Source organism: Eriocheir sinensis, chromosome 23 (genome assembly GCF_024679095.1).
Source record: "Eriocheir sinensis breed Jianghai 21 chromosome 23, ASM2467909v1, whole genome shotgun sequence".
NCBI lineage: Eukaryota > Metazoa > Arthropoda > Malacostraca > Decapoda > Varunidae > Eriocheir > Eriocheir sinensis.
Genome location: NC_066531.1, coordinates 4,603,577 through 4,621,216, shown reverse-complemented (window position 1 = coordinate 4,621,216; position 17,640 = coordinate 4,603,577). Strand labels below are relative to the sequence as shown.

The 17,640-nt window shown below is 40.7% G+C and overlaps 2 protein-coding genes across 3 annotated transcripts; one reads left to right on the top strand and one right to left on the bottom strand.

The window, feature by feature from the left end:
• Nucleotides 1-485: 485 nt before the first annotated feature.
• On the top strand, nt 486-6,038 carry LOC127002436 (uncharacterized). The gene is made up of 5 exons (XM_050868402.1): nt 486-892; nt 4,319-4,486; nt 5,043-5,204; nt 5,367-5,396; nt 5,875-6,038. The coding sequence occupies exons 1-5, from the start codon at nt 526-528 to the stop codon at nt 6,036-6,038; spliced, it is 891 nt and encodes a 296-aa protein (XP_050724359.1). The 5' UTR covers nt 486-525.
• Nucleotides 6,039-8,311: 2,273 nt separating this feature from the next.
• On the bottom strand, nt 8,312-9,821 carry LOC127002437 (uncharacterized). Of its 2 annotated transcripts, none has more exons than XM_050868404.1 (2): nt 9,764-9,821; nt 8,312-9,598 (listed from the first exon to the last, which is right to left on the bottom strand). In XM_050868404.1, the coding sequence occupies exon 2, from the start codon at nt 9,163-9,165 to the stop codon at nt 8,617-8,619; it is 549 nt and encodes a 182-aa protein (XP_050724361.1). In that variant the 5' UTR covers nt 9,166-9,598; nt 9,764-9,821; the 3' UTR covers nt 8,312-8,616. The 2 variants fall into 2 exon arrangements, with proteins under 2 accessions (XP_050724361.1, XP_050724360.1); XM_050868403.1 differs by having other exon boundaries at nt 8,312-9,603; nt 9,764-9,819.
• Between the last annotated feature and the right edge of the window lie 7,819 nt (nt 9,822-17,640).

Sequence of the window (17,640 nt, the reverse complement as noted above, 5' to 3'; positions counted from 1 at the left end):
GTGGTGCAATAAGTCATTAATGGAAGGATGCTTCGAGAGCCCTCAAGGTTGGAGTATGTTTTTATATATATATATATATATATATATATATATATATATATATATATATATATATATATATATATATATATATATTGTGAGTAGCTCATACTGTAACCTATCATCATCATCATAGATAGATAGATAGATAAATTTTTTACTGTTTTCAAGGCGAAGCACTGATCACCAGACCCAGTCCCATACCGGCAGGCAAGTAAGTCCATCCTCGGACAACCCGTCAGACTACAGAAACGCCTCTACTCTACCAGTGGACTCAACACAGAAAAAAAGAACACCCCATAAAAAGGGGTGCGGGTGGAGAGAGGCGAAATCGAGAAAATTCTCCGCCCGCCTGATTGGCTACCACTTAAGCCCCGCCCCTTCGGATCTACCTTCTCCCCATTGGCTGGAAGTACTTGGTCGTCTTCCCGCCGTTTGTTTACATGCTGAGCAGCTCCCTCCGCAGAGAAGTGCAGTGCAAGCGTCATGGAGGTTACAAAAGACAAACAAACTTTCATGTGTGAGATATGTGACAAACTATTGTCTTCCTCTGCATCCAGAAAACGACATCTGAAATGCGTCCATGGGTTAAAGTTGCCCCCTGTGATATCAAATTCAGATAACAACAAAACATGTGATCTCTGTAACAAAACATTTTCATCTAAATTTGCCAAGGAAAGACACACCAGTGAAGTCCATGACTCAATGAGAACAGAGTGCAGCAAACCTACAGCTGTTCAGTGCAAGGAATGTGGAGTAAACTTTTCCAGGTTAAGCATCTACAGGCAACATCTCCAACAGTTTCATAACATTGAAACTACTACAGCCCAGTATGAGTTTGCTTCAGAAGAAGGTTGGTTCATATGGCTATTATTGAGGAAACAGGGGCGTGCAAATTTTCTGACACTGACTGTTTATTTCTAGGCAAAATGTGATGCTACATCATTTCCAGATAGTTTTTAAGGATGCAGTGTTGCAGACTAAGTCGAAATGGTACTTAAAACTTAAAAAATCGGTAATAAGATATTTAGTCGAGTTGTATATGCCGTGCCCCCGCAGGGCTAGGTTAGTCAGCCCCGCAGGGTTAGGTTAGGTTAGGTCAGGTTAGGTTTGGTTAGGTTAGTCAGCCCCGCAGGGTTAGGTTAGGTTAGGTTCGTACTAATTTTCTGACACTGACTGTTTATTTCTTGGCAAAATGTGATGCTACATCATTTCCAGATAGTTTTTAAGGGTGCAGGCCACTAAAAACTATAATTTTCCTATCTTCAAAGTTTCGCCCGAGCGGTGTTGCAGGCTAAGTCGAAATGGTACTTAAAACTTTAAAAATCGGTAATAAGATATTCAGTCGAGTTGTATATGCCGTGCAATGGTTCAAAATAAAGGAAATTATGAGATCTACACGATAAAAGCATCAGTAATATATGTAAATGTGTGGTACCTCATGGAGTGGTTAAAGTGTGGAGCGGCAGCAACACATGCTCCCCCGTAGTCAGCCCCGCAGGGTTAGGTTAGGTCATGGTCTAATAAAGTAGAGGTCAGTCCACCCGGGCGGTAAAAATGAGTCAGGTTGGCGCAGTGACGTCACGCAGTGGCCCGAGACGGGGTTCCACGTGCGATTGTACCCCAGTATCTCCTGAGCGTCCGTGACCTCAAGATTTCCCCAGTTTTGTGATGGTGCGCAAGTGTTCCGTGAATGGCTGTAGAAATACACAGTCAAATAAAATTGGCAAGTGGCACAGGTTTCCTCGCAATGAAGAAACGAGAAGGAAATGGGTCTCTCTTTGTGGTAAAAAAAGACAAGAACTAAATACTAAAAATGCAACAATTTGCAGTTTGCATTTCAATGAAACGGATTATAAAAGAAACTTGAAATATGATCTTCTACAATTGCCAGTGCCAAGACATCTACAGCAGCTTAAGCCAGATGCAATACCAACGCTTCAGCTCCCAACAAACACAGGTAAGTCAAAAGTTAAGGAAGCTGTGTTTATGTTTGTGTGCATATTGTGTGTGTGTATCTATATATATATATATATAGATATATATATATATAGATATATATATATATATATATATATATATATATATATATATATATATATATTAGATAGAAGAGAGAGAGAGAGAGAAATACATGCAGACATACATACAGAGAAGCAAACCTTGGAAGGATAAAAACTACTTAGTTCCCGCTGAAATAAGAGAACGATAGGGGTAGGAGGCGGGAGTGGGAGGGGGGAGAAACCCCCCACTATAAGGCCAACACAGGGCGTCGCACTTTAGCTCCGCCCACATGCGCGTGGCCTGACCTCTACTTTATTAGACCATGGGTTAGGTCAGGTTTGGTTAGGTTAGTCAGCCCCGCAGGGTTAGGTTAGGTCAGGTTTGGTTAGGTTAGTCAGCCCCGCAGGGTTAGTATACTGTATAGTCAGCCCTACAGGATGATCCTTCGCTTGGACTGGCACTGACTATTTATTTCTGGGCAAGATATGATGGTTTTTACCTTCGAGATGGTGCAAAATGACCACATTTCATAATTAACTTCAAAATAAAAAAAAAAGACACTTTTTTGTGGTTTGCACCCAAAAAAACTATCTCGAAATGAAAAAGCATCATATTTAGCCTAGAAATAAATAGTCAGTGTCAAAAAATTAATACGTCCCTGTTTGCTCAATAATACCTATATATATATACTGTGTATATATATATATATATATATATATATATATATATATATATATATATATATATATATATATATATATATATATATATATATATATATATATGATGACTGATTTATAGACGATTCGGTGTCACATGTGCACTGTGTAGCTACTGTTCTTGGATAAACTACCTACCTGGCTACTACCTACTACCACCTACAGGTGGCGAAACCTCTGAAAGCGACTCAATCCACCTCTCTCCCTATTTTATTATAAAGGTGCGGTGTACCTAAAGGCGAATAATACCACCAAATATATACTACATGCACACATATTATTTGGTTAACCTGAAACAGTGCAGGGGTTAGGGTGGTGTTGGGGAAGGGGTAGGTATAATTTTCTTGGATATTTCTGGACTTCTCTTATAATAGATGGTGCTGTAACAATTCAATACTACCTATTAGTCTAATACTAACAGTTTGTGGGTGTGTAGGCATGGTAACAAGTCACTCCGGCCCACAGTTTTTCCGGCCCTGGTCACACCGGCCCATAGTTTTTCCGGCCCTGGTGATTCCGGCCTGCTTCACAATCGACCCAAGTAACTCCGGCCCCCCAAAGCAGTGGGCGGGTATATGAACGTGTGTGTGTGTATGTGTGTGTGTGTGTGTGTGTGTTGACGTGAACAACCATTTATTTCGAACGCCACTGTTGTATGGTTGTTTAGTATCGAAACACAAAATAACCCTATACCCACGAACGTGTGTGTGTGTGTGTGTGTGTGTGTGTGTGTGTGTGTGTGTGTGTGTGTGTGTGATACTGGAGTAAATAAATCTTCAGGAGAGATGGAGCAAGCATAAAGTAAACAAGGAGGCCAGAGTGACCAGGGGGGAAGGCCGGAGTGACCAGGGGGGAAGGCCGGAGTGACCAGGGGGGGGGAAGAGTTGGGGAGGCCGGAGTGACCTGCGGCTGGAAAAACTGTGGGCCGGAGTGACTTGAAAGCAAGACATACTGTGCAAGTTTTTTTTTTTTCTCGTCTCTGTAGTATGTTCAAACAAAATCGGCCGAAAAAAAAAAAGCTTAATTATGTTGGTAAATGTTAAAATAGTTGCACATCTGGCCATCAAATACTAGCACAAATATTGGTATTGAGCGGTATACTTACCTACAGTATTATTTTACATAACTCTTATTCTGTGACAAGACAAATAAGCTCACTACTAGAAAATACACTTTTATTTTGGTAAACCTGAAACAGAGCAGCGGTTAGCGGTGGTTATAGGCTGGTGTTGGGAGGTAGGTATAGTTTTCTTGGATATTAGTGGACTTATGTTAAAATATTATGTTAACTTGTACTATTAGGTTAGGTTATATCAGGTTAGGTTACATTCTGCTAGGTAACTTATGGTAGGTTATAATGTTAGGTTGTATCAGGTTAGCTTTTGGTTTGGTTATATTAGGTTATGTTTTGGGGACAAGTGTCAAATAGGCCACTAAATGGTCTGAATCAGCCAATGTGCGAATAAGCCTGCTCTGCCATAAGATATGGGACATATTACAATAATTATGCATTTGGTTGATTGTTTGTATTTTACTTATAAACAATATCTATACAGAGTTTATGGCATGGAAAGATGCACTGGAAATGGAGGTTGGAGTAAATTATACGTCTCATACGGGTAACAAGAAATCAGTTGACAGCACCAAAACCATATACTATTGCCGAAGATCAGGTGTGCAGAAATCATCAAAGAGTACCCACAAGCGTGCTGAAAAAAGCCAAGGTGAGCTATAACACTTTGCAAGAAATTTCCATATTTAATTTAGGGCTTGGGTATAGGATGTTGAAGATGCAAGTCCACGTTTAATTTTGGTTTTATACATTGTCATTAAGAATAATATTCCAGTTGTAAGTTAGCAATGTAGCAGTTGCATACTGTCCTGACTACCGTATGGCAGAGTGGTACTGTTCTTCCTGACTGGAAAAGGGGACCAGTCGTCCCTATCTGGTAAGGCAAAGGGGACGGCCAGGACTGCAGCATTTACTGTGATATTACGCTGTTGAGTGTGGCAGGCAAGGTGCTTGCCCATCTATTGAGGCATATTACCTGCATAGATGGCACCAGGTTTTGTCTGTTAGGGACAATCTGGTATGGCGGCAGCTGACGGGACGTCTTCATAGTTAGTTAGCTTAAGTCATCTAAGGCAGGGAAAAATTTAGAATTGGTGGGTCTGTTCAGTTATTAACCAATACACTTTCCAGAAAGGAGAAGCGCAGTGTATATACTGAATTATAAACCTGTGGAACTAAATTTGTATGTTTATTTATATTTTGTACAGGTACCAGTAAAATGGGATACTACTGCACATCATCTATTGAGGCAGTGAGGCAGAATGGATGTGACCAGGTCACCTACTACGTGGAGCATCATGAGCATGATATAAACTTCCACAGCCTTGTCCACATGACTCTTCCTGCCAGCGTGAAGGATAAAATTGCAGGTACAGTAAGAAGTGTACATCTTTGTTCCTGGAAGTTGCAGTGGTATAAATTCACTTATCCGTTATCCCAATTGCATAATATTACAGCATATACAAGGGCTTTCACTGTACATGAATAATTTAACTTACCATTACTTAAATAATTTGCCCCTTTTGTTCTAGCTGCATCTATGTTTGGTGCATCTTCACTGCGTAAGTTTGAAGTTCTTTTTTTATGCTTGACAAACTGTAATGGTGATAGTAAGGTTATGCATTAACTTTATTCTTGTAATACTGATTTGTATTCTTATTTGTATTCTGTAATGGTGATAGTAAGGTTGAAGTGCATTATCTTTATTCTTGTAATACTGATTTGTATTCTTTCTTGTATTAATAGTCCCACTGCCTTTTGACAGAATGAGTATATATATGCCTGTATATGGGTTAAGGTGCATGTTGCTCAGTGCAATTATCACTCAATGGTGATCGTTCACTGCTCAGTGAAGATCGTTGATTGATTTTTAGAGGACTAATTCAGACTTGTCAGACTCGTCAAACTCTCCAATGTGGCCAAACAGCGGCATGGTAGCATGCATGTGATCCTCGTCGCCACTGTTGTAACTTACGTAAGTCCAGGAGAATGATACACGAAGAGGGCGTTCCATGGGTATACTTGAGAGTGTGTTTACAGGTGGACGGCTGGAGCCTGACTGCCCGCTGAGCTTCCTCGCCCTAGCTCGTAAGTTAACAATGGAACCTTTACCCAGTACTCGAAGTCTCAAACAAATAGTCTGTAAATGTTGCTGCCAGATGAGTATCTGGCTGATATGCACGAAAAATTTGACTAAATCTTAGTAGTGAAGATACGAGAGAAACTGATTGGAGGTGAGGGAGTGTGGTGGTGGAGGTTCATATGGGCCCACTACCAAGATTTACGCCTATTCAGTGTTAAGTTATGAAGGGCGTCCTTATTTCTCACTACCACGAGAAGAGGCGCCAGTAACAACACAGAAAGAAGGGGACAGTTTGTAAGGATCGGTCGTGGAGTAGAGATGTGCTGTATTGAATCAGTTTCAACAATATTATTGTACTTCATGTCTCAATAGTGGCATTTACAAGTATTTGGGATCATGACATTAAGTCTTGCGACAGATTGGGATAGCACATGGTGTTACGGACTCTTTCAGCTCGAGTACATGGCGTTGTCGATACCTGTGCAGAAAGGCAAATGTTCGGCTCTTCAAATCACTTGTGCTCCCTGTCTCTATGGAAGTGAGACATGGACACTGAATAGTGACTTGAAGAAGAAAATCGATGCCTTTGGTATTAAGTGCCTTCACAGGATCATGGTTGTAAGGTTGGGAACCCGTTATAAGACTTGCTTTCAAAGCATTGCATTACATTAATTGTACACCAACTTTGAAGCATGGTTCTACACTGTAACCTAATATACGTTTTATACATGCAAATACTAGCAAAGGCAGAAGGCACCATAGGTTGCAGACTATTTTTATAGCCTGTAGTGGTTTCATTACTAATTAAGTTTGTATTTTCCAGGCATGATTCTTCGTGGTGTCTCACATGAACACATTCTGGAACAAGTGCGAAAATCTGCTGGAGAGAGTAGAGCTGCAATATTGGAGAGCCAGGATATAAAGAACATTGTTACACAATTTGGTCTGAAACAAGAACATAAACGGCATCCAGATGACAGTACTAGTGTCCGTTTGATTGTAACAGAATATAGGGAGGCAGGTGATCTTTTGTATTTCAAGGATCAAAATTCAATAGACCCTGAGAATCCTGAAATAGGTAAAAAAGAATTTGTACTGGGTTTCATAAAAGAGGAACAAAGAAGGGTATTCTCAAAACAACTTGAGAGTGGTCAAGAGCTTCAGATTTGTATGGACTCGACCCATTGTATTAGCCAGTATGAAGGTTACCAATTAACAACATTGATGACTGTCACAGATCTAAACCAGGGTTTTCCTGTGGCCTTTCTTATTAGCAGTACAGTAAATGAAGCCATACTTAAGGTTTATCTTTGTGAAGTAAAAAAGCGTTTGGGTTCCCTCTGTGCAAAAATCTTTATGAGCGATGATGATCCCATGTTTAGGAATGCTTGGAATGCGATCATGCATGGGGATGTGCCTCAACAGGTTTTATACCTGAACTGTAGTTGGCACACTGATCGCACTTTCAGGAGAAATATTGGTTCTAAAATCAAGGCACCTCTCCATCAGAAGAAAGAGATTTACCAAATGGTTAGGGCACTCATGGATGAGCCAGAGGAGGATGAATTTCATAAAAAGTGCAAGGGATTCCTGATGCATCTGAGTAAAGCTAATTATCAGCAGTTTCTCACTTACTTTAATGAAAATTACCTTGATGAAAACAGGATAAAACTGTGGCCCAAATGTTTTAGAAAAGATGTTACCCTCCATACCAACAACTTTCTGGAAAGCATGCACAGGCATAGACTTCACAATCTCTTGACGGGAAACGGGGCGCGGGGCCGATTCGCAGGGGGCCGATTTTCAAAAATTTAAAATTTAAATATTTTCAAAACCAAAGCAGCTAGCGACCTGAAACTAAAACAGGCACCTCCCTTAGGCATATATGAGTCTCCATGAGCAGCGGTATCAAAAAATTCAAAGTCGTTCCCTAATAAAATCCCGATTAATTGTTTTTTATATAATTATAACAAAACTTAAAAAGGCTATAAAATCCTCAGATTTTACGCTAGATGCACAAACATCACCAAATGCAGAGATAATCACTTATATTTTCAGAATCAATAGCAATATTTAGCATATCTTATAAGTTTTTGCCCGAAATAGCTACTTATTTTTTTTTTATTAACATCTAATAAATCACTTAATTTTCACATTAGAAACTTAATACTTGAGGAAAGCATGCAGAAACATCTTAATTTTACTCAACAAAAGCAAAATATTCATTTTTCTATATACAATCACAACTTATTTTGGTTGAATTCCGATGTCACTATTGCCGCAGCACGTCTTGCCGGCTATCTGGCCCTCGTCCCTGAACAATCACTTTAGCCTTTTGGCCTATGACTTGTGGGCCCCGGTCAGTTTCCTGGACTTGTACACGTCCCTGTTCCTCGCCGTCTCCTTCCTGCCCTCCTCGATACTGCTCCTCTTCCTGCCGGTCGGCTGCTTCAAGGCCTTGTTCTTCCTCGCTTCTGAGGTCACGTCCTTGGAGAAATTAGCACCGAAACAGTTGAAGAGGGACCTGCTGATGTGCGGCAAGATGGTGTTGGCCAGGTTGTGCCCCTCCTGGCACCTGTACCCCTGCAAGGTCGGGTCTGAGGCCGCCAGGAACTCCAGGAGGTGCCTGAACCCGTCCCTGTGGCGCATGGCAAGGGAGAGGAACCTCAACCTGCGCTCCTTCTTGTCCTCCCTGCACATCAGGGAGTCCCACAGCGACATCCCGAAGGACGCCATGTGGGCCATTGGGAAGATGGCCGCTTCAGGACCGCCCGGCCCGTCTCCAGCTCTCCCCTGTCGACCAGCTCGACCAGGGCGTCGAACATCACAGAGGGCGGGTCGCCCTCTCGAGCTCCACGGTAATCTTCATCTCCTCCTGCTGGGCAAGCTCCTGCTTGCAGCACTCGGCCACAGAAGAGTTGGCCTGGACCTTCCTGGCCAGGTAGCCGGCAGTTGCCGACCGCGGCGAGCAACTCGTCCGTCGGCGGGTCCGGCTGGTCGTCGGCCAGCTCCCTGGCAAGCTGGGCCAAGATCACCTCGTCGTGCTCCTTCTCCTCTGCCTTGGCCCGGTCCAGGTCGGCCTGCACGTCCCCGGGGAAGAACCCGACGAGCTTCAGCAAATGCAGGCGCTGGGCCAACCTGTTGCTCACCATGAAGTTCTGCACGCTCGTCCAGTAGTTGGCGCCGCACATGGTGCGGCGCTTGCCGAAGTGCTCAGTCGGGTCAGAGTTGGCCTTCCCCATGCACATACTCGACCCCGTAGGACGTAGTGAACAGCCCCCTCACTACCACACTGCACTGAACACACCACTGCACTGCACACAACACTGAGTCACTGCACTGATGGCGTAGTACGGCTCCTCCACAGTTTACTCCACGGGGTCGCGGCGTCCTCATATCGGTAAATTTGTAGCACTTCACCAGTCTCGCATTTCCGAACGAAACTAGTTTTTTTCGGTAGTTTTCGGCCTGTTTTGAATGAATATGCGTGTCATTTCTATCGCAAATCACGTTTATATTTTTTACCCCCCCCCCTTCCAACCAAGAGACTAATGATTTGCGATAAAAAATTTAGAGCACATTCATTCAAAACAGACCGAAATCTACCAGAAAAAACTAGTTTCGTCCACACAGGTGCATTTAAACTAAACATAACCCTAACATAACCTAACCTAACCTAACCTAACCTAACCTAAAACTAACCTAACCTAACACTAACCTAACACTAACCTAACCTAACCTAACCTAACCTAACCTAAAACTAACCTAACCTAACCTAACCTAACCTAACCTAACCTAACCTAACCTAACCTAAAACTAAACTAACCTAACCTAACCTAACCTAACCTAAAACTAACCTAACCTAACACTAACCTAACCTAACCTAACCTAACCTAACCTAACCTAACCTAACCTAACCTAAAACTAACCTAACACTAACCTAACCTAACCTAACACTAACCTAAAACTAACCTAACCTAACGGCCTCCCTCCCTCCGTTATAAATGATTTCCGAGGGGTGTTTATGGGGATGAATTTACTCAGAATGCGGAGCTCTTTCTAATGGTCAGGGTAAGAAAAGCCATCTCTAGACTGGTGTACTCCTACACTAATACCCTCATATCTTGTGTCTCCTCCGTCACTTCCACTCGATCCACTGCCTTCTGTGTCTTCTTGTATCGTCCTCTGGATCCTTGCAGTTGTGGGGAAGGGTACAGAGACGATGAATAACTGTAGGTCCTTTACTTGGAGAGTAAACAGAGGCAGGACAGCGATAATCCTTTACAGAGGGGAAGTGCCCAGCTGACTGCGTGCCTAAGGCGAGTTAGGCGACGCGGGAACTGAGCTGAGTTGCCATGTAGGCACTAACTAAACGTACATTTCTTGTTTCCTAATACGTAAAACTGTGGACTTCACTATCCTACAGTTATCATTCATTTTACGTAAAGATTTCAACCTAAAGTTACGCAAATTTGCCATTTTTTACACAACGTTTTCAAAGTGCACGCATGGTGCTATTTTATATAAGTTACCTTGAATCCTCGACCAAATCACTCTAGAGACACTCCTGCCTGCTTGTATGCACTAAAACTTGAAGATTTCGTCCTGTTTCCACTTAAATTCGGAGTAAGAACGCAGAGTGTGTTTGAGTTGTCGCAGTGAAAGTCGCCATAACAATCGGCCCCTTACGCGAAGCCAGCGCGCCAAGACTGAAGAGATTTCCCGTCAACTAGTTGTGAAGTCTATGGCACAGGCTACTGAAGTATGTATACATGAATGGTAAAAAGGTAAAGAGGTTAGACTATACTCTCTATGTTTTGGGTAAACTAGTGAATGATGTGACTTATAAAAGAATGATATATTTAATGAAAAACAGAACCAGAAGGCATGAACTAAATGAAAGACACCGTGACAGCAAGAATCTTGACGTTGTGGAAGATGATGGACATTTTCTTGTAAGTTCTGCCTCAATTAAACAGAAGAAATACACAGTAATAACACGTGATCTCTCCTGTAACATATGTAGAGAACGCTGTACATATTGTAATGTATGTCAATGTATGTATATGTGCACCTGTGAAGACAATGATAAAGGTACAAGAAATATATGTAAGCACATACATGCTGTTGTTCAACATATGGAGGGTAAAACACAAGTAGCAATGCCTAACTCCCCCTCTGAAGAAATAGAATATATCCAAGATATTGTATGCAACAAATTGTCCACGGATTCACAGCCACAAAACTATGGAGAACAATTAATTAAGTATATTCGTTCAAACCTGTTGCCTCAATGTAAAGAAATTTCTGACCAAGAAGCATTTAAAGCTGCAGGTGATCACATTCGAAAGGCAGTTGCCATTTTAAGTGCAGCAAAAAACTTAGCAAGCAGTAATTGTATGCTTCCTGTGGATTTGGCCACCAAAAAAGAGCCAGCCAATAAACACTGTGATAAACAACAAAAGCTGTATTCGACAAAGAGGAAAAGAGTGGACACAGGTCAAGGTTTGACAAAGCCGAGCAAAGAGATGAGACAAAAGATAGGAGAAAGGTTATCTGATCTATCTCAGATGCCTGTTCCTATGAACTCCCCCCCTGGGGATAGCCAATACTGAAGAGTCTCCATCTAGGTACTCATCCTATCCTTGTACTATTCTCTCCTTGCTTGCCCTAGATCTCACATTCTCCTCTCATTTCTTCATATCAGATCAGATGGTGTTTCTATTCTTTGTAGCTTTTCTATGTCAATTTTGTTTATGTTTATAATGTTGGATCCATATAAAATTGCTGGCACGTAATACCACACTCTTCTAACATGTTTTACCAATTGTTATCTTATTACAGCTCCTGGCTCTTATAGGGTATGTGAGGTTGGCCATTTTATCTGCTTATTGTATCAACTGTTCTTTATGTTTGGTAAAGATATTTTGGGGCATTTATTAAAGTAACACCAAGGTCCAAGGTATTTAATAGTAGATGTTACATTTATACCTTCTATTTGTTGTGGCTGGTCTTGCATGTTGTATTTCATTATATTACTTTTATTTTTGTTGCTTTCGAGCCCACAGCTCCTACTAATTTCTACTAGATATTTAAAATTTTCCTTTGCTTGTTCTATTGTTTGTGGTAATTGCAAAACAGTATCCACACACACAAAAAAAAAATGTGGTAATGTTGAACCTCTCATTTGGAAAGCCATTATTTTTCTGTTCAAGTTCCTGGATTATGAAGTACCTACTATGTTAACATCTTAAATCCTGATCATCCTTGTCTTATGCCACTAGAAATCTGTATCTTCATCTTGGTGTTATCTGGTAGCATTATTTTGTTTTGTCATCATGTTAGATATATGTTATTATGTCAATTGGGTTGGGTATTTGTATTTTTGAGACACTTGTCAAACTATCTTTTTTGACAGAATCAGAAGCTTTGTTAAAATCGATCGTTGTAACGATTAAGTGTTTTTTCTTTCAGAAGCTTTATTTCATACAATACTGTAACATAATTTGATTGCCTTCTGTTCTACCAGCTTTAGTAAAACCTGCTTGAGTTGCTTTCACTTCATTGTTGAGGAGTTGTTATTAAATCTTGTTCTTCATGATGGACATTATTTTTTTTATGGATAATTTCCAGTCTTCAGGAATTATAGTGTTATATACTAGCAGGTTGTAACATTTAATTAGTTATTTTAGGTTGGTATCATATGTTCAATTAGACATTTATATAGTTCAGGTTAAAGTTCATAGGGTCCTGAACCTTTATCATTCTGCAAATTTTTTAATGTTGATTTTACCTCAGACTCCAAAATTGTAATTAGAGACATTTGTTTTATCTCTTTTACAGTATTAATCGTTATTTTCATGTCTAAATGTTCTCTTAATATTTTAGGGTAAGTCTTGCCTTCCCTTCCCATCCATATCTTACCCGGTCCTACCCTTTTTTGTCCATGCCTTGTATACCCTGCCCTGTCTGAACCGGCTTTGCCCTGCCCTACCCTTGCCGTCCGTGCCTAGTGCAATAAAGAAATCTTTAATCTGTAAGAAATAAATTGTATGCAAATTGAAACTGGGTTTTGGTAATATCACTTTATGTTTAGCAGGTTAAGTAATCCCAATCACATTTGAAGAGGAGTAGATGGCACACTCTTGACTCTGGGCTATATACTCTTTGGGAGTTTGCTCATGGAATAATTTCCACTTATTGTGGGACATAAATGGACAACTTCACACTCACAGACCTTGACAATGATGTAGTGAACTATACCACCACTACTACTACTAGCTACATGGGATAAAAGTGAAATAGACAAGTTAAAAGTACGCCAGAATAGAGGAGCTAGAATGGCACTGAATGCACCCAGGTATGTAGCTATAGAAGCTTTGAGAGGAGACAGATTGGAGTACTTTTAGGGAAACACTAATGAAGACGACTCTTAGATACAAAATCAGACTAGAAAGGATGAAGGATGCGAAGTTAGCTCGAAAAGTAGGGAGTAGGGAGAGAGGCGGACAGGGAGAGAGAGAGAGAGGAAGGGAGGCAGCCAGGAAGAGAGAGAGAGGAAGGGAGGCAGTCAGGAAGACAGGGAGAAAGAGGAAGGGATCGAGGCAGCCAGGGAGACAGGGAAAGAGAGAGAGGAAGAGAGGCAGCCAGGAAGACAGGGAGAGGCAAGCAAGGATTGAGGAACACAAGGAGATACAAAATCAGACTAGAAAGGATGATATACTATACTTATGTACGTAAAATTTTGTGTGCCTGAGTAAAAGAGGAAGCTTGTGAGTCACCTGCAGGATCAAGATCATATTTATTATAATTATTTATAATATACGTATGTAGTACGTAAAATTATGTGTGCCTGAGTAAAAGAGGAAGCTTGTGGGTCACCTGCAGGATCAAGATCAAGTACTTCCAGCCAAAAGACCAAGTACTTCAGCCAATGGGGAGAAGGTAGATCCGAAGGGGCGGGGCTTAAGTGGTAGCCAATCAGGCGGGCGGAGAATTTTCTCGATTTCGCCTCTCTCCACCCGCACCCCATAAAAAGAAGAACGTGCATTTAATAAGTATGTGACATCAACTTTAATCAAAGGATTTATTTTATGTTATAACATTGGGTTCTTGCTATCCATATCAGACCCTATGACATAATGTTTATTTGGAAATATCTTTCAAACGAAGACTCGGATCAGCATGGTGCTTTGGCGAAGATTGTTTCACACACTCCGCTAATTTTTTACTCTATTGTGCATTGGCGGATTCGGTTAATTACGGCATTTACTCTTGACTGTGATGCCAAAAATCTTTGTGAGCCACTTACACATTCAGACAGGATGTGTATCCACCAACTACCTCCACCCCTGGCTTCCCCTACTCCCATCCCTTCCTTTCCCTCCCTCCTACCCTCCTCCCTCTGTCTATAAAAATCTGTTTGCAGTGATCCTACTTCAATATTCCGTACTCGCTTTAGGATTGGTTATATGTCTTCACATTAATGGCAAATGACATTTAAGGGTATGTACTTTACAATCATATTTCATTCAGTCACATGAGATAAGTAGAAGTGAAGATATAAAAGATTGAATTGAGGCCAAAGTACCACGCTGACCCGAGTCTTCGTTTGAAAGATATTTGCGAGAAACGGTATGCCATAGGGTCAGATATGGATAGCAGGTATCCTAAACCTGATGAAGATTTCCTTTCAGAACAAAACTGCTGCAATATTGCTGAAAAATATTCTACCTGAATGGAGATTTATCTTACACGCACTAACACAGTGGGTGCCTCCACTGACACACCAGGGAACACTGCACAGAGAGTTGAGGTGTGCACGCAGACTGAATGGTGAGGAAACGAGAAAGAAAATGCTTCAACCCAAACTAATGTGACATTAGATGAATTAAGCACTTATAGTGATAATCACTTTCATAATCTTTCATCTGTCAGACTTAAACACACCCGGGAGAATATATTAAAGAATGATGACAGTTGCAAACATTACACAGGTATGGAAAGATTAACTCTTCTGACCTTTATTTCTTTATCTTAAAGCAAGATCATGGGTATGGCATGAAGAGCTGTATGTAAGTGAAAACTCATGCAATCTACTTTCAGGGTTGACGCTGAGTCTGCTGGCAATTGTCTTCAACTTGATTAAGAGTGGTACAGAAAAAACTTAATTACTGGAAGGGTGCTTTAAGAACCCTTGAAGTTGAAGTAAGTATGTTACATGGGTGTAATTTGTGAGTAGCTCATACTATAAGATATCTTACCCCATATGTCTTTAGATTATATGGCTCATACTACTTTTTATGGTTTAAAGCACAGCATTCAACATATTTACTGGCAGCAGTCTCTTTTCTTCAGTTTACCGCAGTTAATAGTTTTACTTGCAGACAAAACGAGGCAGGTACCGAAAACTGTCCTTGAGCTGTCTCCTTTGTTGTAAAAAAAAAAAAAAAAAAAAAAAAAAAAAAAAAAAAAAAAAATGAGATGCTGCTGTGCCTGGTGCATCTTCGCAGAGGATATGACTTGCACCATTTGGGAGATATGTTTGATATTTCCCAGTCATACTGTAGTATGTTGTTGTTCACATGGATCAATTTCCTTTCTCATGAATTAGAGTTCCTAATGAGGTGGCCAACAAAACAACAGGTAAAAACACTGTCATTCAAACATATCAACTACTCATACCTGCTTGCATAGATACTGACATTAAGTATATGTTCATGTGTTTTACCATTTATTATTACCTTTTTTTTCTCTTCTAGATTCAGACTAATCCCCCAAAGGCTTTCAAACACTCCTAAAACTAGGGCAGTCATTGACTGCACAGAATTTGCTGCGGAAAAACCCACTTTGCCCTCGTCACAGAGATCAACATGGAGCAACTATAGGCACAGTAACACACTCAAGCTATTAGTTTCGTGTGATAAAATGAGAAATTTTACGTTCCTTTCTAAGTTATGGTCAGGGTCAGTAAGTGACAACATTATGGCGGAGCGTGGCTTCCTAATACGCGACTTGGTTTCTGCAAGGGGCTGCACGCTTAATATACCACCATATTCACATGGACGGCAGATGGCAGCAGGTATGTACTTGCCATCAGAAAACATTTTGTTCATTTTTAAAGTAAACTCATGACTTATCTCTTCCAGTATACAGCACACAATCTGCAGGTAGGTAAGGAATGCAAGATGGCACCACTATAAACACTCGCCTGCGCCAGAACGGGCTGGGCCGACCATCAGGCCCCACCTGGAAGAAGCCTTGGGCCTACCATCAGGCCCCACCGGGAAGATGCCTACCGGCGCAATAGGCAGCAACGTAAAAAAGAAAAAAAAAATTTTTTTAAGTAAAAAGTGCATTTCATAGCTGTGTGTGTGTGTGTGTGTGTGTGTGTGTGTGTGTGTGTGTGTTACAGACTTTTATCTTCTTACAGGAGCTACAACAAAAACTAGACGAATAGCGAGTGCGCGCATCCGTGTGGAAAGAGTTACCGGTAGACTGAAGAGATTTAGAATATTGCAGCAGACTATCCCTCTTGATAGCAGGGTTGGAGTAATTACAATTCAGAATCTTAATTACTATTACAATTACATTTTTAAAACTTTAAATTGCAATTAGTTATAATTACTCATGTGAAGTTCAATTACAATTACAATTACTACAAGGGACAGTCAATTATAATTACAATTATAATTACTCAGCGTCCAACAGTAAGCTTTGGTTGAAAAGAAAAACACTAGCATCGTGCTGTTGTCATTTATTGAAAAGAGAGAGAGAGAGAGAGGTGGATGTAGGCTAAACGGATAGGCAGAGGGGGAGGGAGAAGGGGAGGTACAGTCGACGCTAGAGAGTAGTGTCACGGTTTTCAGAATGTTTAGCCTGGTGGCGGTATCTGGCAACTATACCACGGTGGTGCATTCACTGGTGATGTTAGTGACGCGTATCAATGTGTACAGTGTGTGTGTGACCGTGAAATTATAATATTGTATAATATTATATAATATTATAATATAATTTAGTTAGAAATATACCAGATTACATGAATTCAATTTAGAAATGCGATTTTGAATGTCTTCTACTTAATGATGATGATGACGACGAGGTAAAACATCACGAACAGTCTGAAACACTTTTTCTTATCAAACTTTGATAATACCGTGTGCAATGCTGTCCTTCACAGTGGCAGGCAGTGACTAATGCTCCTCACCATCAAACAGCAAATAGGCTTGAGGGTCTGTTTAACTCGCAGCCTTAATTCCCGTCACTATAAAGCCTCAAAGACAATTCAGATCATCAAAAATCTAAAATAATTTTTCCGTGAAGATTATGTAGTATCTAAGTATAAATACGTGTGTGTGTGTGTGTGTGTGTGTGTGTGTGTGTGTGTGTGTGTGTGTTGTGTGCGAGCGCGGAAAAGCCTGCGGTCGACGACGCCATCATGTGAACGTTTATAGCCTATTATTAAATATAATTTTTTAAATAAAGAACAAGATCTCGGCTGTCAGGGATTTATTTTTTAAGTTAAAAGGCATAACAATCTCCCTTAATAAGTGCAGTATATTTTTAAATGTATCATAGTTTGATAAACAACTTAGAATTGCTCTTGACTAAATTTGACCGAAACTAAAAGCTCGTGTCAAAATGTAGCGACAGAGCCTAAAGAAAAAATATTTATTAAGCGTTAGCGACGGGCACTTTTGATAAATATCTATCTTAAAATTATG